Raw genomic sequence first — 22,124 nt, 5'->3', positions numbered from 1 at the left:
AGTTGGATGACGTCTCCACTACGGCTCTGCTGGGTCCACAAACTGAAAGAGGGCTCAACAGAGGAACAATGGATATGCTGGCACTTCTGCCAGCAAGAGAGCCTCGTCTCAGGCCCTCACTCTGACAACTCGATGTCCCCCTGTAAGTCCCTGGTGCTCCCTATAAAGCCGATCTGGCACTGGTGTTCAGAGCAAGCAGGTACAACACTACGAAAGTCCGCTTGCGCACACGGCCCCTTTAAGAAACATCTGCAGCTGCTGGCTGCCACTGCCATAGCCTCTCTTCCATTCAGCCTCTCGGGTCTGGGCAGCCTCACGTCTTCGCCCCCGCCTACCTTCTACTATTGCAGATTGACTTATTTCTCTCCCTAGTTGTAGTGCTTCTGTTCATCTAGATCCCAGGTGACTTTACTTGCTGTTTTCTCCATGTTTCTGTCACAACTTTGATTTGGTTGCAAGAGGGATGAACAAAGCCTCTATCATCTATGCCATTTTTCTCATCCTCCACCTCACACTATTGACATTTTGGGCAGGATAATTTTTCATCGTAGGGGGAGAGAAGGGCTGCTCTGAGGATGGCAGGATGGTTAGCATCACCCCTTGCCCTCTACCCACTAGATGTCATAGCAACCCCTTCCCATCCAGTTATGACAACAAAAACTGTCTCCAGACATTGCTAAATGCAAATTGCCCCCAATTGAGAACTAGTAGGTTAAAGGACTAGGGGATACTGGAACATAGGACTCTAGCAGATGGGTAACCACTATTCCTGGGGATCTAGAAATTTTCAGCTGCTGAAGGCAATATAAGAAATATACAGACAACAAGATATTTAGATTAAGTGTAATGAAGTTGTTGACAATGAAGGCAATCAGGCAATAAAATTGGGTATCTTTGGAGAGCTATGAAATCTCTTCAGAGATTTTTCAGACTAGGAGACCCTTATTTGCATAAACTAAATATGAAGGAAATAGAACATAACCTCTCAGAGGACCTTGAGTTTCTACCTTGTTTCTGAACACTGACAGCTTTCTCTTTGTAGAAACCAACCCAACAGCCTTCCTCACTCAGATGTCCCCTTGTCCGCAGGAACAGCCCGAGGCATCGTGATCGCCACAGGAGACTCTACAATAATGGGCCGCATTGCCATCCTGACATCAGGCTTGAAAGTTGGCAAGACGCCCATTGCTATAGAGATTGAGAACTTCATCCATCTGATCACTTCGGTGGCCCTCTTCCTTGGTGTCATTTTCTTTGGGCTCTCCCTTATCTTGGGCTACAGCTGGCTGGAGGCTGTCATTTTCCTTATTGGCATCATTGTGGCCAATGTGCCTGAGGGGCTTCTGGCCACTGTCACTGTGAGTAGCCAGGGTGGAGGGTAACCTCAGGGCAGACAAACCACTGCAGAGAAATGAAATCACTAGTATCACTTTTGTTGTAACTGCTCAAGCGCAGTGTACCCCTGACATGTGTACAAATCATTTAGCTCCCAGATTATGTTGACTTCCTCCACCCATATTTTCTGGTGACTTTTCTTTTTCTCAATGAGAAAGGAAATGAGTTACAATGCAGAAAGCGTGAGATTATAAGTCTCTGGAAGGGAATTCCAGTCCTGGGTGTACTGGCTAGTGAACTTGACCAAATCGCTTAAGTTCAGAACTCAATTTACTCAACAGTTTATAAAAGAAGATTGATTTAGAATCAGAATCTTATTGGAAAGGATTTCAAAGTTCATATAAATTCAACCTTCCAACCATTGCTGACTGTCTTATACAAAGTCCATTGGAGATGATAATTGTTTCGAGTTATGGGAGGCCCACCCCTTTCTGTCTCAGTTCATTTCATTGTTGAGTTGCTCTAGTTTGATTGCATTATTTGAGCAGAAATATATTCCACTTTTGGTCCCAGTTTTCCCATCTGAAGAAAACAAAGTTAATTCTCTCTCCTACAAACCACCCTTTAGATTTTTTGCAGTAGTGATTATGTCCCCTCACATTCTCCAGGTGTGAGGCGAAATAATCCCTTTCCCTTAGCCATATGACTCTCTCTTCAGGCCCATTGTCTTGCTGATCAACTATTTAGGGTATGCTCTGGTTTGCCAATACCCTTCCTAAAAGGCAATGAGAATAATACTTGGAGTGTGGTTGGACTAGCACAAAAACATCAAGACTAGTGATATTATGTAAGTAAACCATGACCCCATGATTAGAATTCTACATTTACATAACCACAGCCCAAGAATTCATTAGCGTTTAAAACAACCTTGCCACACACCTGACTTTTATTGAGTGTATGGTCAACAAAAATCTTCTGGCTTAAATGATTCCACAAATCCTCTTTAGTGCTGCAATATCCCTTCTCAATTTAATCATTCTCTCCCTTTTTTAAAACTTTTGGTACAACCCCCTTCCACACACAGCATCTTTACCACAATAAAAGTTTAGCCATCAATGACTTGAGAAAGTGGTGTGACCTGAACTTGAATGAAAAAGAGGCTGCTGAATAAAAAAGATGAAAGGATTGTGGAGGAGTGGAATATTCCAGGGAGAATAAGGAAATCTTAATCTATTATACCCTGATGAAGGAATACACTCTGGCATTGAAACTGTGCCATAAAGCACAAACCAAAATCACTTTCCCAATTTTCTTTACTGTAGCCACAGATGGAGTTTCTAAAGACTAGGTGAGAACAAAAGGGAAGTTACTACAAAAAAAATTAAAATAGCAAAAAAAAAAAATTAGATATCAAAAAAGTGGTATGAGAAGCAATATCTTCTCTCTGTTTATTGTCTCACCTGTTCATGGCCTTAGGTTTGTCTTACCCTGACTGCCAAGCGCATGGTGAGGAAGAACTGCCTGGTGAAAAACCTGGAGGCGGTGGAGACGCTGGGCTCCACCTCCACCATCTGCTCCGACAAGACGGGCACCCTCACCCAGAACCGCATGACTGTCGCCCACTTATGGTTCGATAAGACCATCTATGAGGCCGACACCAGCGAAGAACATATTGGTGACTAGCAGCATTGGTGGGCTAAGAGTGGATGGATTTGGGGGATGTGATGAGTGAGTTGAGGGGGAATGGTGAGTTCAGACAAAGATAGCTGGAAAGTGAGTGAGAGAAGCGGGGTGTGGAGGAAAGGAGATGTTGTTTCTATGAAGTTTTGGAGTATAGAACAAGATGGGAATAATTCCCTCTCACTTGCTCACAGTCTGTTCTTTCTCTCTAGGGAATACATTTGACAAAGGCTCTGATACCTGGTTTATCCTGGCCCAAATCGCTGGCCTCTGCAACCGGGCTGACTTTAAGGCTAATCAGGAGACCCTTCCCATAGCTAAGGTGTCAGGGCTAAGGGGATAGTGGGTACCTCAGTGTCCAGAGTATAACCTATCTTTTCCCCGCAAAAATCTCTTTCCTGGTGCTCAGTGATTTCCCCAAGCACCCCCTCTCCATTCTGCCCCTCTCCCTGTCCCACGGGCAAGCCCAGGTGCCCTGCCCCTCTAGCTTATATACAAAATCCCATCCTGTCAGCGGGCAACAGCAGGGGATGCCTCTGAGTCAGCCCTCCTCAAGTTCATCGAGCAGTTCTACAGTTCTGTGAAGGAAATGAGAGAGAAAAGCCCCAAGGTGGCAGAGATTCCCTTTAATTCTACCAACAAGTACCAGGTACAGAACCGAAAAGGTAGGAGAGTGGTAGGGGGTGGGGAATAGGCTCATCATTTGGGGAAATGGAAACTTTGCATTGGTCTTCAACCTCATCTCTGAGCAGTAGGATAGACAGTGAAACCAGCATCCCAACTAGGAGGAAGGCTCACCTCAAGAGAAAGTGACAGGTGCAAAGAGGAGCAATTGATAAAGGAAGAGGCATTCAGTCCTAAGCAGAAGCTCCAGGCTATGCTATTTATGGAGAGAGCAAGTCATAAAATGCTCTCTTAAGGCTGGTAAGTCATGGTACAGTCTCTGCAGCTGTTAGGAGGCATCTCTGGCTACTGCAAGATTAGCCACAGAAGAATAAGGTTAGATTTACATAATACTTCCCAGACGTGCCTTATGACATTAATCATCAAATATTTATTTTCATTCCATGCATGCTATTCTAGCAGCTGCTGTCAGGTAGGTGATCAGGGGTCTCCAGCATGTTTGTGAAGTTAATTTCCTAGGAGCATTTTAACCATTATCCAGCGAGGAGTGACAAGGGAAGGAGAAATGCATGAGGGACACTGGTGGCACCAACAATAAAATCCATAACAGGGACAGAAAACAGTATTTCTCTCATGTGAGAATCCTGGGACACTTTGAAGGAGGGTTATGGTGAAAAGTAGGAAGCAGCAGCATTGCCATGACTGGTATTGTACCAGCTAAGGTCTGAGTTCTATGGGACAATTGTGATTTGCTTGTAGGGGAGTGGGATTCTCCAAGTTCATGCACTCCTGTGAAGGTTAGACATTCGGATGCAGGTAACAGAGAAGAAACTGGACTCACAAAAATCAGTTTGTTTTTGTGTCTTAAAAAACACATATTAGTGCTCATGTCTGCAGCACATATACTAAAACTGGAATGATCCAGAGAAGATCAGCATGGACGCTGGATAACATGCAAATTAGTGAATTGTTTCATATTTTTATATTCAACAGCCGCTTAAGAGGGTAGATGTTAAAAGCTTTCATCACAAGAAAAATATTTGTAACTAAAAATAATAACCGAAAACAGCAAAAACTATATAGATTTTTAAAAACCCAATTTACCTATATTTTCACATTGAACGCTGAACAAGTAAGAGTTAAAGAAATAGATCCATAGTTTTTCATTTCAACTGGCTTTTAGTCAGTGTAATAAGATAGATCTCCTAGGCCCAAACCGCAAACTTATTTCCATTTTTTTCTGACGTTTAGTGGCCTCACTAACCAGACAGGAATTTTGTGCTAGGCAGGGCCTGATTAAAGCCTTTGACCAGAAAGAATTAGGTACCTTTCCCTCTATGAGATTCAGATAAAAAGCAAAACATAGCCACAACATTTGTTGGGATGTCCAACAAAATAGCAACTTTCCCCAAAATGACTACATTAGTGCCTTTTCCAAGCTATTGAATATCAAATTCAAACAACAAAATCCACCTCTATGGTGCACTCAGTGTGCTCAGCCAGCCCGCCAGCTGCTCAGCTCTGCTCAGTTCTGGTGGTGCCTGCTTGGAGGGGACACCAGGAAAACCCCTCTGGCCACTTCTATTCTGGTAGACGGCTTGTTAGAGGCTCCCAACTGCAAGGGACTTCTTAGCCTGCTGGTGGTTTGCAGAGCTTGGTTTCTTTCCCCCTCTGAGATGGAAATGAAAAAAAGAAGTGTCTCTGTTCTGATATTTCCAGATTTTTATCTGTAATTTTCTATCAAGATGTAATTTTTCTGTGACCAAATTACTAGCTTATGTAGGTCTTGCTGTCAACTCCAACAATTTCAGAAAGCCTACAAAAATATGTATTAAGCACTCAGAATATTAAACTTTTAAACCTTTTGCAGCTTTCCACTTAAATGAGTTAAGGCTTTTCCTCTTAACTGCTTAAGCATATTTTGAGTATAATTGAACAGTTTTTTGAAAGTTCCTGATGGAACGATTTTAACCACATTTTACATAGAGGTTTCTCACCTCGCAGTGTAGTTTGGCCGCCTCTGCGCCAGCTCCCTTCCTTCCAATGTGCTGGTTCGTTACCCGACAGGCTGTGTAGCAGGCATTTCCTATGGACCCTAAGAGGGACCCCAGGGAGAGTTCCTTTTCACAGATCAGAGATCAAGGGATAATGCAAAACTGAAGCTGGCCTTATTTCTTTCTCCTTCGTGTGTGTTGTCTCCTCAGGTTCCTTTCACAAACCTTCCCTGCCCTCCCCACACCAGCCACACTGACTCTGATCCTTGACCTTCCCTCAGGAAACTTCTCATGCTTTTAGGAAAGAGTGGAAAGGGGACTAAAACAACTAGCCTATTTTTGAATTGTGCTTCACAGTTTTTAAAGTACTTTTTACAAATATTATCTCATAAAAACCAATGGTCTACAGCCATGCTACCTTGAATGTGCCTGATCTTGTCTGATCTCATAAGCTAAGCAGGGTTGGGCTTGGATAGTATTTGCATGGGAGATCACCTAGGAAGACCAGGTGCTGTAGATGTAAAAAATAAAAATATAAGGGATCGTAAGCTGACAAGGTTCTTGCAATCTGTGAGGGCAACCAAGGGTTGCCTCGCCAAAAAAAAAAAAAAAAAAAAAACAATGAAGTAGGCATCACAGAATCTTTCCCATTTTGTCAAAGCCACCAAGATTTTGATATGTCAAACGGATTGACCTGAGGTCATAAAATATTCGTGATGGCCCTAGAACACACCTCTGTGGGCTCTAAGCTTTCTCTCCTGCCCACTCTGCTGTCTTTGTCTGCCCCACCACTCCTACTCTCTAGCCATCCAGGCAGAGAGGAAGCAGGGAAAGTGAGGATGCCTGCTTCTGCCCTCAGTTTCCAGTGGGGCTGAGAAGATTAAAATGTGTGTGCAAATAATACCAGGCCTGGAGGATTCCTGGAAAGGAGGAAGAATGGAGGGAAAGGGCTGTATTGGGGTTCGAGGACCAAGAAAATGGAGGGATATGAAACAGGTCCCCTGTTTGTTTTACCCTCAAAAAGCTTTCTCTTGCTTTTTTGCCCCACTGCCCCTGCCCCTCTCTCCTATTCCACCCATACATCCTCTCTTCCCCCTAGATGTCCATCCACCTTCGGGAAGACAGCTCCCAGGCTCATGTGCTGCTGATGAAGGGAGCTCCTGAGAGGATCTTGGAGTTTTGCTCTAGTTACCTTCTGAATGGGCAGGAGTACCCAATGGACGACGAAATGAGAGAAGCCTTCCAAAAGGCCTACTTGGAACTGGGAGGTCTGGGGGAACGTGTGCTAGGTGAGAGGAAAACTTTGCAAGAATGGCATCGATGTGGTTATAATTTGTGGGATGAAAAATTTAGGATGTTGGGGTAAGTGGGATAGGGACACAAATAGCTAAATGACTATTGGTCTCTTCTTCTGCCTCTCTTCAGGGTTTTGCTTCTTGAATCTGCCTAACACTTTCTCCAAGGGATTCAAGTTTAATACAGATGAACTCAATTTTCCCATGAATGACCTTTGTTTTGTGGGACTCATATCCATGATCGACCCTCCCCGAGCTTCAGTGCCTGATGCCGTGAGCAAGTGTCGCAGTGCAGGGGTTAAGGTAAACCCTTGACCACCCCAGAAGCCTACCTGTCACAAACTGAAGCAACAGTAGAAAGCCTTGCATAGAGTTGGTTCTTAATAATCTGTTTCCTTTAGTTTAGGATTTTTTATCTTAAGAGGTAACCTTATAGTAAATTTCCTCTATAGTTAGATGCCTATCTTGCATTGAACATTAGAATCACCAAGGGAACTTTAAAAATCTAATGCCTGGGCCAGACCCCAGACCCATTACATAAGAACCTCTCAGGGTAAGCCTTATGAATCTGTAATTTTTAACTTTCCTAGAGATTCCAATGTGCAGAGAAGTGTGAGAACCAGTGTCCTAGGACAGCGCTTCTCAAACTAATGTGTAGGGAATATTGACACCTTCCCTGCTCATACCTGATATGTTGGATCTTAGACTTAGGGGAAGGCAGGTTACAGTGGGACTGGCGGAGAGGTCATTTAAAGGTTTTTAAGGAGAATGAGATGCTATCTGTTAAAGCTGGCTTTATCTTAGACCTTTGACTGTTGGCAGTTTGTCCAGGGGTAGGCTGGGCCATGCTGAGTTCAATGATTGGTCACTAGAGTGGGAGCCAAGGAATGGACATAAGAAATTGTTCTGAGTTCCCTAATTACTATAAGACATTTGGGGTGATATAGTTCTTTGCATAGATGGCATTATTATAACACACCTTCCCAGGATAGCCATGTTATCCTGAAAGTCTCCCATGGTTCTATAAGCTACCACATCACATTGTGGGAAATAAGTGGGAAAGGGCTTCATTTGAATTTTCTGAGCTTTGAAGTGGACTGTTAGAGTGAGGAATAACATTGTGGATGAAGTCTAAAATTGATCTCACCTGGGAATTTATGGATTCCTTTAGCAAGAAGAAGTGACAATTGTGCCCCCAAGTGGGGAGGCCTAAACAAGAAACAAAGGGGTAATTTTAGCCAGGATGCCTACCACATCAGAGGTGGTCACAGCCTGAGGCAGAGTGAGCCCATGATAGTCTTAGGAGGACTTGTGAAGAAGCAGAAGACCTCTGCTTTCTGGGCCGGTCCTTGTTCTGGGCACAGGTTTATAGGTCTTATAATTTCTCACTTCTTCTGGACCCTAAGCTGACAGAAATTTGGCAAACTTGGTGAGGAATTTTGATTCATCCCTTTTCCTTACAGAGAAGTATAAGTCTTACCCTGATGCCATCCTTCAAGGACAAAATGTAATGGACACACAGGGGGTTGTCGCACAGGGTAGAGCCTTCTAGGCTCCACTCCATAATGGTGTTGGCGCAGAGCTGAAGAACATTACACAGCTGCTGGAAGAGGTCTGATAACAGTTGCATGGCAGCAAATTTTTACAAGAAATAATTGTGGCCCTGGTATTTCTCAGGCAGAGCCATGTGCTCAGGTCTTTAGAATAAATGTACTTTTTAAAAAAGTAAAATAAAATTAATCCATTACATTTGCCACTACCTGAGGCTCTCAGTAGTACAAAGCTATGAACCTGGTTGCCTCTAAGAACTGCAGTCAAGCAGTGCAGGCCTACAGCAACGTCGCCAACACTGGAATGTTCCTCTTGATGGATCCAGCCTGGAGGAAGAGGGTACAAGAGAAGAAAAGGGCAGCTTGCAAGACTGCATATAGTCAGCACCAAGAAGTTAGAAATGAAATTTCCTTAGTACTTAACGAATCCCAGAAACTGCTAGATACCCTTTACCTCAAAGGGAGCCATTCTCTATAGAATCACACTTTTATTGTCTGTGAAACTGTGAAACGGTACTAGAAACTTACTCTTGGGTGACTGACTTTGTGTTTCCATTTCTCCAAGCTGGCATGGAGGCGATACTGCTAGGAACTTCTACAGAATAGTCCATTTGAATGGTCAAACTGGTCTAGGTACTAGGCATACATCCAGATGACCTGTCCATACATCCAGATGATATGTACTAGGCATACATCCAGATGACCTGTCCTATAGGTCCCAGGTCACTACTGAAGGTCAGGGCACTGTAAGCCTGAAAGACATCACTGAGGGCTCAGTCTGAATCACATCTGGAATCTTCTAATCTTTTCTGCAGTTCTCTCCCAGGTTCTCACCAGTTACCCAAGCTTGGTGAGGATCCAGTGCCCCACAATTAAGCCAGAAAGCTCAAAATTAGTGGTGTGGGTAAAAACTCATAGTGCAACTTTCCTCAGTCTCTAGAATCACAGCTTAGTCACACTTCACTCGTCTTCCAGCCAGCCAGGGGTTCCAGTATGGAATGATGAGGGTTCATGGGAAAACTCCTCCAAGGCTTATTTTTGGGAAAGTACATAGACTGACCTTTCCAGGACCTCTGTTCCCACAAGCAGTTGGATAGTTCAATCACAATCAGATAGTTTCCTTCTTCCTCCTATAGGAGCCGGAAAATCATACTTGGAGGGCATCATTCCCTCATTCCTTCATTCGATAATTGTTTATTGACAGAGTACTATGTACCAGGCATTGTGTAGGGCAGGAAACTTAACAAGGAGTCATAGACATGGCCCCACCCTCACAGAGCTCTCAGTCCAGCAGCGGAGAAAGACAGATAAGCAATCACCACATGGAAAGTAGAGAATGCTAGGAAAGCACAGAGCACAGGCACCTGATCTTTGGGAAAAAGTGAGACCAAGCTAGGGCTGGTACTAGATATCCAAAAAAGGCTGGAGTCCAGGGGTTCAGGGAGGCAATGGGAAGAAGAGAGGAAGAGTAGGATCGGAATGTACCTGCGCCTAGACGAAATTTTGCTAGGCAGATGGATTATTCTAGACGTTCCTTTATTACCACTTCTTCTATGTGTAGATGTTTCTGTCTTTGAGCTTTAAGAAGCAGAATAGCTTCTGGAGGAGTTAAATGAAATTCTGAATATAGAAATTTACCTAAACCTTTGATTTATTCCTGTGAAACATAGAACTCAGATTGTCCTAAGTTTTATGGTCTGATGATCCTGACCCACTCCTAAGGGTTGAAGCACAAGTTCTTGGGAATAAGCTACTAAAACCTCTGTGCAATGAAAGCAGTGATCTGCGAGTTCTTAGAGAGAAAGATGAAGGATCCAGGACCTTCCTAAAGATGATTCTACTCCTTTCCCTTCCCTTCCCAACCCAGGTGATTATGGTAACAGGGGATCATCCCATTACAGCCAAGGCCATTGCCAAGGGTGTGGGCATCATCTCAGAAGGCGCTGAGACAGTAGAGGATATTGCTGCCCGGCTCAAGGTTCCTGTTAGCCAGATCGATACCAGGTGAGACTCTTGTAGAGATCAGATCTGCTATTCTTTCCTCCATTGTCAGCCTGCCCCACCCAGATCCCAGTTACTAAAGTTCTTAAAGTCTCCTTCAGTAGCTAGGATGTGCGGGGTTTACATAAATACAAAGTAAACTAATAGAAAAATGACCAAGTAGGTTTTTAGAGGAAGTGGGACAAAGAAAGAGGCAGAAAACAGGAAGCAGTGGTTGGAAAAGGGAAGGGATAAAATGTGTCAATATAGAGATAGTGAATGACTGGAGACAAATGAGGAGATCTGGTTGAAAGGCGAAATGAGGAGGTCATAGTAAACTTGCTTAGAGGGCACCAGGACCCCTGGTAAATCCTCAACACTCTGAACTAAACTTTTAAAATTCTTTTCACTCAGGGATGCCACAGCCATTGTGGTTCATGGCTCGCAACTGAAGGATATGAACTCAGAGGAGCTTGATAACATCCTCCAAAACCACACGGAGATTGTGTTTGCTCGAACCTCCCCTCAGCAGAAGCTGATCATTGTAGAAGGATGTCAAAGGCTGGTAAGAGAGACAAAGGAGCCTTGGGGAATCTGGCAGAAGTCACATGGCATAGGCCAGCCTTAAACCAAGCAGAGGAATGTGTGCTGGGCTAAAGGAGACTCCAGAGAGTATACTGTCTTGAACCCCAGAGTTAGGCATCAGTTTGGGGACTCCATGAGAGTTTACTATCAGGAGGAGCAGGAGAAGGAAGGGCTAAGAGGCTGAAATTAAGCATGATTACATCAAGAAACTAGAGATGATGAAATCAAACTGATCTTTGGGACGTGTCTTGAATCTGACACAGTAATTATTTCACCCCCAGGGAGCCATCGTGGCAGTGACAGGGGACGGTGTGAACGACTCCCCCGCGCTGAAGAAGGCAGACATTGGCATTGCCATGGGCATCGCCGGCTCTGACGTCTCTAAGCAGGCGGCTGACATGATCCTGCTGGACGACAACTTCGCCTCCATTGTCACGGGCGTGGAGGAGGGTGAGGAAGCAGGGCTGGGACTTGACTCTCAGACTCAGGTGAGAGGTGGTATGCAGTACTCTCATTTCCATTGCCCATTGTCCAACCTCCATGATCCTGAAGAGATTGGGGAAAATCACTGGAAGACAAAATTTTGCAAATTAAATTCAGGTACTTAGAACATCACTATCAGGAGCTCATTTTTATTAGATCGGAGGAAATTCAGATTTGCTAGGGAGACTAGGCCTATGACAAAATATTGTATCTTCCTTCTTCTCTCATGGAGATTCAAGTAGGTCCACGGTAAGTTCCAAGATGTAGCCATACTCTTGGGACTACTTCTTATTCCATAAATGTCAGGAGCCCCCCGCTCCCAGGGACCTGCTACCTGACTGATGTTAACATATTAAGACCTATTGGAGCCTGCTCTATAAGTTGACTGCACCCCAGTCTCCCTGCTTTCTGACTGGAGCTATCTTATTAAAACCTGTGACAATTCACATAACAGCAATAATTACCGTTTTATTGAGATCTCATATGATCCTGTATTTTGTATCCATTCAATTCAATAGACTTTTTGAGTAGCAACTATGTACCAGGTGCTATTCTAGGAGATGTGACAGTGGGGACTAAAAAGACACACATCCCTGCTCTCATGTCACTTAATTTCTAGTGGAGTGAGACAGACAGTAAGGTAAATTGCATAGTATATTAAAAGAAGTTCAATGCAATGAAAAAAATCAAGCAGACAGTATAGGGAGGGATTACAGTTTTAGAAGGAGTCATCAGAGAAGGTCTTAAGCCATCTTGCAAGGCAGGAGGAATGAAGTCCAGAAAATTGAGAGGTGCTCAAGGTCACAAGCCAGTTATGACAGAAAAAAGGACTGGAATCCAAGCCCAGGCTCTTTCCACTTCAGCCTTAATCTTCCAATGGCTTTTGTATTGGAATTTGCAGACATCTCTAAGTGTTAACCAGGTCTAACCCTGCTTAATTTTTTAGAGATCAGATAACATTAGTCATGTTGAATCCAAGAACAAAGAGTACACAGATATGGCATGCTAATAAATCCTGGCTCTAATCAATAGTCACAATTTAGAAACAAAACTGGGATTGCCCAGGTATAGGTTCTCCATAGCCTTTCATGGAGTGTGACACTGCTTTGTAGTGGTCTCTCTGTCCAGGAGCTGGCTTGTGGGAGGTGTGTTTTCTTTGTGTTTTTCACAAAAGGTTGACCATCCTCCCCAGGCCGCCTTATCTTTGACAATCTGAAGAAATCTATTGCGTACACCCTGACCAGCAACATCCCCGAGATCTCCCCCTTCCTGCTCTTCATCGTCCTCGGCATCCCCCTGCCTCTGGGCACCATAACTATCCTCTGCATTGACTTGGGCACTGACATGGTGAGGACCAAACTGGGGGCCAGCTCATGCAGCTCTTGTGAGGTGGACTGGGCAACAGGAAGAACCTCTGTCCAGGGAGAGGGACAGAGCTCGATTACTTCTGAACTGTATGTCTCCTGTTACTCCCACCCTCCATTCTCCAGGTCCCTGCTATCTCCTTGGCTTATGAGTCAGCTGAAAGTGACATAATGAAGAGGGCTCCACGGAATCCAAAGACTGATAATCTGGTGAACCACCGTCTCATCGGCATGGCCTATGGACAGATTGGTGCGGCCAAAGGAATGCGGGGTGAAGGGAAGGGGAGATGCCTGCACTTTTCTAGTAACTGGAGCCTTCTTGGTGTGGAAGTCAGGGAGATAGCTTCTTAACAACAGTGTTAGGCCCCGAGAACACTAAGAACAATTGATCTCTGATCTGCCCTTGATTTAAGATTCTAGTCAAGAAGGAACAAACATAGATGACATGATGGCATCTTTCAAAGTGCCAAATAATGAGTATAGACAGGAATGTTAATGGAGTACAAAGTGAGCAGACTCACCAATCATGAGGACTGTCAGAGAGGCCTTCCGGAGGAAACTACTTAAAACGTGTTGGATGATAAGGCTAGGTATGGGGTCAAGGGGAGAGGGGAAATTCACATGACCTAGTTGTTGAAAAGTGAATAAATCAGTTTGGTGGAACACTTGTTCCTGAATAAAGAGTAGTGGAAAATAAGGCTGTAGATGCAAGTAGCATTTATCCTGGGGCCAGCCGTGAAAGACACTTGAGAGACATCAGAGGTCTTTGTTCTTGAGTTGCCGGGTTCAGTGAGGTGTTTCAAGGAGTAGGTTGAGGGATGGACAAGAAAGAGATTGAGAACAGGGGAAACCATCCCAATATCTAGAGGAGGAAACTCATAGAAAAAGCACAGACATAGGAGGCAGACCTATGTTTGAATCCCAGGTTCACCACTTACTACTTGCATGACCCTGGACAATGACCGAATCTTTTCTGTGCTTCAGTTTTCCCACTTATGAGATGTAAGTAATAGTTCAGACTTGTTGTGAGGGTCAGTGTCCATGGGTACCTATACAGTGCGTAGCTTTGTAGTTAGTAGGTTATCACTGTGTTCCAAGCATGGGGGCCGGGGACAGAGGTTTTGATTAAGGGAAAGGCAAAGGGCAGAGAGAGGAGGGGAGGAGAGGACTTGCTGAGTGTCCTAGTGTCAGAGGAAATGGAGAGAGAGGAGTCCAGCACTCAGTGGGGAAAGAGAAGAAATCCCATTTAAGGTCTTTTCAAGTTTTAAGATTATATGATTGAAAGATGACTTTGGGTTAGAAACAAATGTTGAGGCTTGGAGGCCAGTCCTACAGAAATCATGAGATCAGATCAGCATTACAGCTCAACATACACCAACCCAGCTAGAACCGCCCCTTCCAAAGTCTGCCTTTTGAGGTCTCATTCTGAACCAGATTCCCTTGTCTTGTGACTCTACCACTCACAGGGATGATCCAGGCTCTAGCTGGGTTCTTTACCTACTTTGTGATCCTGGCTGAAAATGGTTTTAAGCCTCTAGATCTGCTGGGCATCCGCCTCAGTTGGGAAAATAAATACCTCAATGACTTGGAGGATAGCTATGGACAGCAATGGGTGAGTAAAAGGGGTAGGGTAGTAGATAGTGACTAGCAATTTTTTTGAAGAGTGGGAGACTAGAGGAGCCACACAGAGTTGATGCTTTATTTTCAGTCCTATCCGAGCATTCTAACATTTGACCTCAATCTCTGATGTAAGCAAATATTCTTCTCTGTTTACAATGACTTCATTTGTGTTCTTTCCTACTGTCTGTTGTCTGTCCTTGTCTTCTTTTTGGCTTACTTGGACCTGGAAGTCAGCTTTTTCATGTCAACTTTTGGGGTCTGATTTCTGTTTTTCTAACTTCTATCACTGCCCCAGAAATGAGTGCCGGGTCCTCTCTCTCCTATTATGCTCCCTCCCTCCATGGGAGTTCAAATGATATGATTTTAAATCTGAAAACCTATTTTCTTTGTATATCCTTTCCTTGTCATTTTAAACTTTTTAAATCTAGAAGATGCCTCTCTGCAGTAGTCTTTCTTAACACTCAGGATAAATGAAGCCCAAACTGATGCCCTCTAACTGACACTATGTGTTTAAGAATTTTAGCAAGTATGCTTTTTTTTGTATCTGTGAATATTTCTGTCCCAAGTATTAAGACAGTGGGATATGTGACACCAGTTATTGCTATGATCGTAACACCATAATGGACACATAGTCTACTATCACCATTCTATAAATGAGGAAACTGAGTCTGGAAAGATCGAGTGACTTGTTCAAAGTCCCATAGTGAATCCTAGAAGAGTTGGACCAGAATTCTGGATTTATTTCTGCCTGGCACTTTTCTTCTTCACCTTCACACCTCCAACCAAGAGAATTTCAGGTTTCTCAAAAACAGGTCAAAATTTGGGTTGTTGGAAAGATGCCCCTCATACACACTTGGCTTGTACTGGCTGAGCCTCATGAGGCCATCAGATGTCAATGATCCCAGCCTCCAACACTGCTCCAGGATCCAGTGATGCTCAGAGTCCTCATTGCTGTGCACCTGTCCACTTCACCTCAATCTTAAACTCAAGCATTTGTTAGTTTTATATCTTGATACCATTTCCCTGTTGCCAAGAGGCAGCTTGACATACATTCATTTATAATAAATTAAAGGTAATTAAAATTAATTTGAAGTAACATCAAATTACATCAAAAATATATTGAGGTACTGAAAAATGAGTTAAGATCACCCTGAGGCATAAACTCTAAAGAGGCAGATCTCTTCCATTGCCGTAACTTTTAGACAATCGAGTACAGAGCTGCTCACCCAAGAAGTTCTCTACATACTGCTAGAAGCAAAGTTAGCTTCTTACCTTCTAAATATCTCTCAGCAGTAATTCCATTGATCACCACTCATCCGTTCATTCAGCAAATATTTCTTGAGCATCTTCTAGGTACCAGGTACTGTTCTTCCCAGGGGATATGGTAGTAAACAAAAATAACCAAGTTACTGCTCTTGTGGAGCTTATATTCTAGTCAAGGATAACTACTCAGAAGGGAGACAGAAAATAACCAAATATAGAACATATTGGGTCAATGGATTGTAAATCCAAGTAGAGTCCAAGAGGTGTTGGAATTGAGATATTAGAGTCAGTGAGATGGAAAAGTAAAGATGGTGATCAGAGAAAAAGAAATGCTTGAGATTGAAATTACAAAGAAATTGTAGCTATTGGAAAGAACAATATCTGGAGTTTAACCACAGGAGCAAGCAGCCCAGGTGAGTAGAAGATAACACCACTAGAGGAGAAAGAAGCCAAGGAACTATAGGATCATAGTGTTGGAAGGATCATCAACATGGATATTTAAATCTCCAAAAAGGAGGTCAGGAGTGTCTTAGAGCGACAGTGAGTCAGACACTGAACTCTTGAAATGATGGTGAGAGTGCCATCATTTGAATGCAGTGAAGGATAGTGGTGGTGAAATCTTATGCAGACTAACAAGCTAATTGGTTTTTGTAAGTTTGATCTTGGCTTATCAATTTTCAGCCTTTGTGTTCTAATCATTTAAGGCTCTATATTTCCCTCCAAGTACAACTTTGACCATATCCCATGAGGTTCTGTATGTAGTATCTCATTATTGTTCAGTCCTATATATTTTCAAATTTTTTATTCAATCTACAAGTTATTTATAAACATGCTATTTTATTTTTTTAAAACATGGGCTTTTTCTCCAGTCTCATTTAGACACTTCTCTGTGTTTCCATAACCCTCTGTGATCTCTCTCTTATATCCTACCTATTGTGCTGACATAACATATTTATCTTCCCCACAAGAGTCTAAGCTCCTTACATGAAAAGTGTGAATGAAAGAATGAATAAATGGGTGAATTATGTCTCCTATCTGGTCCCGCCCTTCAGACATTCCTCTCCCTCTGCATTCAGATTCTCTTCTGGCCCCACCTTCCTTATTGACCTATTTCTTTGGACCCTGCTTCCCACTCTAAGTCCCCCTTCTTCTCTTACACCACCCTTCTTATTAACTTAGGATTTATTGAGCGATACTGCATTCCATTCACTGAACTAAGCATGTGGAGAGGAACACAAAGATAAATAAGACATGTCTTATGACTAACTCTCTCAGTAGGATAAGGAAAACATATAAGCCACTCATAATATGACATGAAAGGTGCTAAGACAGATATAGGAACAAAGTGCTATGAGCATCTCAAGACCTACCTCAGCCCTGAGGTCTAGGAAGGCAGGAGAGGAAAGAAGTCTTTGAGGTATATCTGAATCCCTTCTGACACTGCCTGCCCTTCCTGCAGACGTTTGAGCAGCGGAAGGTGTTGGAGTTCACCTGCCAGACAGCCTTCTTTGTCAGCATCGTGATCGTGCAGTGGGCCGACCTCATCATCTGCAAGACTCGTCGCAACTCAGTCTTCCAGCAGGGCATGAAGTGAGCACCCCCAGAGTCCCAGTGCTCTTCCAAACCTGCACACAGGGCCATATCATTATCCCTACCTCTCCCTCCCTGTCTCCAACACACCCTGAAACATTTCTTCCCAGGAACAAGATCCTAATATTTGGGATCCTGGAGGAGACATTACTGGCTGCTTTTCTGTCCTACACTCCAGGCATGGATGTGGCCCTGCGAATGTATCCACTCAAGTGAGTAAGGGAAGGGTGCAAGGAAGGGGGTGCCTGAACAGGGAAGTCCCAAGCTGGGGACTACTAGCAGGGCTACACTCAGTGGTGTAAGGAGAATCATCTGACAAATGCTGCTTATTTAAGGAGGGATTAGAGACTGTGCCAAGTGATCACAAATCACTAGACATGAATATTTGCAGACTTACCAGGACTTACCAAAGTGGCATCTTTTTATGATGATGTGTGGTTAGCTGCCCAAGAATACATATTGCTTGGAGCTGAAGTAATCATAAAATTAGCTCAATATGCATGGCTAATTCTATTGTACTTAGGCAAATATGTTTTAATATTTGTTATGTGAGTGGGCATTCTATGTGAGTGGGCATACTGAAAATCTCATTGTTTGGTACCTTGTTTTTTCAAGTCCCATGTTTTTGTTTTTATTTTTTACACTAGTATATGCTTATGAAAAATTCTATTTAATATGTTTACAGAGAAAAAAGCAAAACTCCCATTCCACTTCTACTCTCACTTCCCTTGCCCCTACATAGGTAGCCTCTGTTAATGAGCTGGTGTGTATTTTTCCAGCTCATTTTCTATGCATGTACATACTTTGCTCACTCTTCTGTCTCTTACAGTGTTTTACATAATGCTTTGTATAGTGTAGGTGCTCAATTAATGTTTACTAAAAGACATTGACATTGACCTTAGATACTGACATGAGGTTTGAATTTCTTTTTTTTAATTTTATTATTATAATTGGCATACAATATTATATTAGTTTCAGGTGTACAACATAGCGATTCAACATGTACATACCTTACAAAATGATCACCACAATAAGTCTAGGAACCATCTGCCACCATACACAGTTACCCAGGTTTGAATTTCAACTCTATGGTGTATTATTCTGGGAGCTTGGACAACTTCATAACCATTCTGAGCCTCAGTTTCACCAGCAAAGTCTCAATAATACAAACCAGGAGGATCGTTGTGAGAATTACATATAGAAATGCATATAATGTACCAAGCACAGAGCTTGGGCCATGGTGGGCACTTTGTTAAAAGTAGCTCTGTTATTGTTGCCATTAATGCCAATATGTAAGTAAGAGTAAGTGCAGTTGAGCATTACCTGTGTCCCAAACACTCTATATATACCTTGACCATAAAACTCATCACGTAATATTGAGATTATTTATTTTATATGGTTCTCTATCCTCTTTTTCTGATCACCTGAGCTCCTTGAGATCAAAGACCATCACGTCATCAGTTTTATTTCCCCAGGACCTAACACGGACACAGAGTAGATGTACAATGATTGTTGCTGAATAAATGGGTGACTGTATGTCTATAACTATTTATATTTGTGTGTGTGTGTGTATGCGTGTGTGTGTGGAAGAAACCATGACCTAGGCCTGTGCTGTTCAATACAGTAGCCACTATCCTTATGTGCCTATTGAGCTCTTGGAACATGGCTAGTAAAATGGAAAAACTAAATTTGTAATTTTATTTAATTTTAGTAAATTTAAAGTTAAAAACTAAAGCAGTGTCAAATATTTTTCCTATTAAATACAACTTTGCTATTTTGGTTGGACTACATTTTCCTTTAACCATTGAAAATTTAGTGTCTGACTTCATGATGTGCTAAGAGATTTTGAAGACTTAGAATTAAAAGAACAAAATATCTCATCAACAACATTGATAATGATTACATTTTGAAATGATAATATTTTGGATATATTGGGTTAAGTAAAATATATTATTAAAATTAATTGCACCTGTTCCTTTTTATCTATTTTAATGTGACTCCTAGAAAATCTTAAATTTTGCATGTGGCTTGCAATACGTCTCCATCAGACAGTGCTGGTCTAGGCCATCTCTCTGTCATCCAAGAAAACAAATATGGTTCTGTTTCAACTTCTCCCCACAGTCCATCTTTCTCTGCTCTCTAATTATAGAAGAGGTTCAGGAAGAAACTGTTTCCCCATCTTTGCAACATGAAAGAGTGTATATATTCCCTGGAGAAATAACTCTCAGATAGACCCCTCCTATTTGGACAACTTCCTCTTGGTGGGTACAAGACCTAGAGTTCCCAGAAAGCATAGGGGACCTCTCTTAGCAACTTCACAAACTCAGTAGATCATCTCTGTGAAGGCTACCTTTACCTCTAATGTGGCATTTATCCCTCTCCTCCCTCAGCCCCAGGCTCTGACCTTCTCAGTGGTGGGGATCAACCCTACACTCAATGCCTGTTCTCTGTGCCTGCTCTACTCTGGTCCCTCTGTCTTCTGCCACGCTGACTAACTCTTGCTCTCTACAGGATATTATGGTGGCTCTGTGCCTCTCCCTACAGCCTTCTTATCTTTATCTATGATGAAATAAGAAAACTCACCATCCGTCGTCATCCTGGCGGTGAGGATCCCTGTACCCCACTCTGACTGAGTGGTCACAAGCCTCCTAAATAGTTCTCCCATCCCGCTTGGTCCTTCCAGGCCTATTGCCCTTCTACCCCTCCCACTGCCTGGCCTGCGCATGGAACCCGGTCCTCGAGCCCTCTATTCTACCACTCTGCTCTTGCCGATCCTCAGTGCCCTCTGCTCCAGCCTCAGGCCTCCCACCGGGTCCTTGCTTACCCTTCTGCCCATCTCCCCTTGCTGCCACCTTCCAGCCTTCTCCAGTTCACTCTGATCTCTTCTCTTCCACAGGCTGGCTGGAGAGGGAGACATACTACTAAAGTCAGGAGAAGAAGAGCTTCACATGACACAGTGGTGTCCTGAGGGCTGGGTACAGGGTTAAAAATTATGAGTTTGGCACGACATCTGAGTTGGGACAGAATGATGCTGGGATGAATCACACTGGATGAGAAAGACAGGCAATCCTGGGGCTGGACTGAGTGCACCGTGGGTAGGAGATGGAGTGGGTTGAGAGGGAAGAAGCCCAGCCTACATCTGACTGGAGCCCAGCAGGGAGGGGCCTTGTCCTGTTGAATCAGTAGCCAGTCTAGAGAGTAAATGTTTGCCACATCTCTCACCTGGCTGGGTGCGTCACATCTGATTTGGGGATAGTGGGGATTACTGTGATGCTCTCAGTCTGTCTTCATGGCAGCCAGGCTGGGGAAGTCAGGGACCACAGTCGAGGTTGGGAGGGGATCAGAATCAAACATCATTGCCCCTGGAGGGCTATCCCCATCTTAAAGCCACTTTCCAACCCAATGGAGATTAAGGATAGGACAAATGAGAGAAATGAGAGTGGGGTGAGAAAAGATCAGCAGAGCCACAACCTATAAAGGGACCCCAGCACCTACATCCAGTGTTGGCAAGTGGACTCATCTAGCCCCCAATTCAGTTCCTCAGATCAGCTTATAGAATCAAAGTTTTAGTGCTAGAAGAGACCTTATTTCATCAATAAGAATCTGAGGTCTAGAGAGGTTAAATGACTTGGGAAGGGTCACATGATGAGTGGTGAATGTGGGGCCACAGCTCCTCCTCTGAGGAGGGCACTAGTTGTCCCTGCCCTCTACCCCCTGCCATCATGGAGTCATCGTGACCCATCCCACCCCTCCGTCCCTTTTCTCTGTCCCTTGAGAGAGAGGCTGAAACAATGTTTTCTGGACCCCCGTAGCCTCTAGTTTAGGTGAAGCACCACACCCTCTCATGCCCCAGGCCTCACAAGGGATGACAGACAGTCCCAAATGCCTGGAGCCTGAGCCTGAGCACACACACATTGCTGTGTCTCAGGAGGTTGAGGAGTCCCCAGGGAGACTCTCTCTCCTGTCCACCCTTAGTGGCAGTTCTTCCTTCTTCTTCACTCATTCACTGGCTTTTGTTTTGTGAGTTGGTCCAGTTTGCCCCGTGGGTCAGTTCATTTTCAGGCCTCTTTTAAAAGAGAGGGCTGGCTGTGACCAAAAGCATATGGAGCAAGAGAGAAAGGCTAAGGAAAGCAGGGGGAAATCGTAGACTGTCACCAAAAACAAAGCACATGTGTTCGGTGACTGCTCACTATGCTTGGCAGTGGGACAAGGGCCTTACACACACCATCCATTAATTCACACAACAAATATATTCTTATCACTCCACCCCATTTTATAGATGAGGAAACCAAGGTCTGTCTGATTCCAGAACTTGTGGCCTTCTCAGACTAATCTTACAATGAAAGCTGAGCCAAAGAAATATACAAATACAAAACAAAACAAAACAAAATAGGATAGTCTGAAGGGCCACAGACACGTCTGGAGGATGGGAAGCCATGAGCTAGCAAAGAGAAGGCCATTGTAAAGTATAGTCAGCCTCTTTTCCCCTATATCAGCCCCTCCTCAGAGGTTTCCCCACCCATGCTCCCCTCCCTCCTCCAATGGAAGGTCTCTTAGGGACAGGACTATATCAGTCTGGGGTCCTTTTCTGGCTGCTGACATGGCTGAACCAGACCCTGGAAGATGGAGGGCCAGGGTGTGTGGAAGTGAGGTGTGGAGGGGCCAGCTCCTCAGGTTTCAGGAGCAGGAGCTTCGGGTGTCTGGTGGGTTAAAAATACAGAGGCCCCAATTCAGTGTCATTCGATACCAGTGGCTGAGCCT

General features: G+C 43.7%; 1 protein-coding gene and 2 pseudogenes across 1 annotated transcript in view; all 3 read left to right on the top strand.

The window, feature by feature from the left end:
* ATP1A4 (ATPase Na+/K+ transporting subunit alpha 4) overlaps positions 1 to 20,584 on the top strand; it is a 34,856-nt gene extending 14,272 nt beyond the window's left edge. Inside the window, exons 7-22 of the mRNA XM_011373078.1 lie at positions 1,090 to 1,358; positions 2,812 to 3,010; positions 3,228 to 3,337; positions 3,530 to 3,664; positions 6,733 to 6,922; positions 7,059 to 7,231; positions 10,346 to 10,482; positions 10,873 to 11,023; positions 11,325 to 11,493; positions 12,719 to 12,873; positions 13,017 to 13,140; positions 14,357 to 14,502; positions 17,233 to 17,363; positions 17,474 to 17,575; positions 19,875 to 19,966; positions 20,260 to 20,584. Coding sequence (XP_011371380.1) covers positions 1,090 to 1,358; positions 2,812 to 3,010; positions 3,228 to 3,337; positions 3,530 to 3,664; positions 6,733 to 6,922; positions 7,059 to 7,231; positions 10,346 to 10,482; positions 10,873 to 11,023; positions 11,325 to 11,493; positions 12,719 to 12,873; positions 13,017 to 13,140; positions 14,357 to 14,502; positions 17,233 to 17,363; positions 17,474 to 17,575; positions 19,875 to 19,966; positions 20,260 to 20,288 — 2,312 coding nt within the window. The 3' untranslated portion in view covers positions 20,289 to 20,584. The remainder of the gene's footprint in view (positions 1 to 1,089; positions 1,359 to 2,811; positions 3,011 to 3,227; positions 3,338 to 3,529; positions 3,665 to 6,732; positions 6,923 to 7,058; positions 7,232 to 10,345; positions 10,483 to 10,872; positions 11,024 to 11,324; positions 11,494 to 12,718; positions 12,874 to 13,016; positions 13,141 to 14,356; positions 14,503 to 17,232; positions 17,364 to 17,473; positions 17,576 to 19,874; positions 19,967 to 20,259) is intronic.
* On the top strand, positions 4,521 to 4,621 carry LOC111747292 (annotated as a pseudogene).
* On the top strand, positions 6,035 to 6,153 carry LOC111747314 (annotated as a pseudogene).
* Positions 20,585 to 22,124: the final 1,540 nt, after the last annotated feature.

The sequence above is a fragment of the Pteropus vampyrus genome, unplaced genomic scaffold (genome assembly GCF_000151845.1).
Source record: "Pteropus vampyrus isolate Shadow unplaced genomic scaffold, Pvam_2.0 Scaffold217, whole genome shotgun sequence".
NCBI lineage: Eukaryota > Metazoa > Chordata > Mammalia > Chiroptera > Pteropodidae > Pteropus > Pteropus vampyrus.
This window is presented reverse-complemented; position numbering and strand designations above follow the sequence as displayed.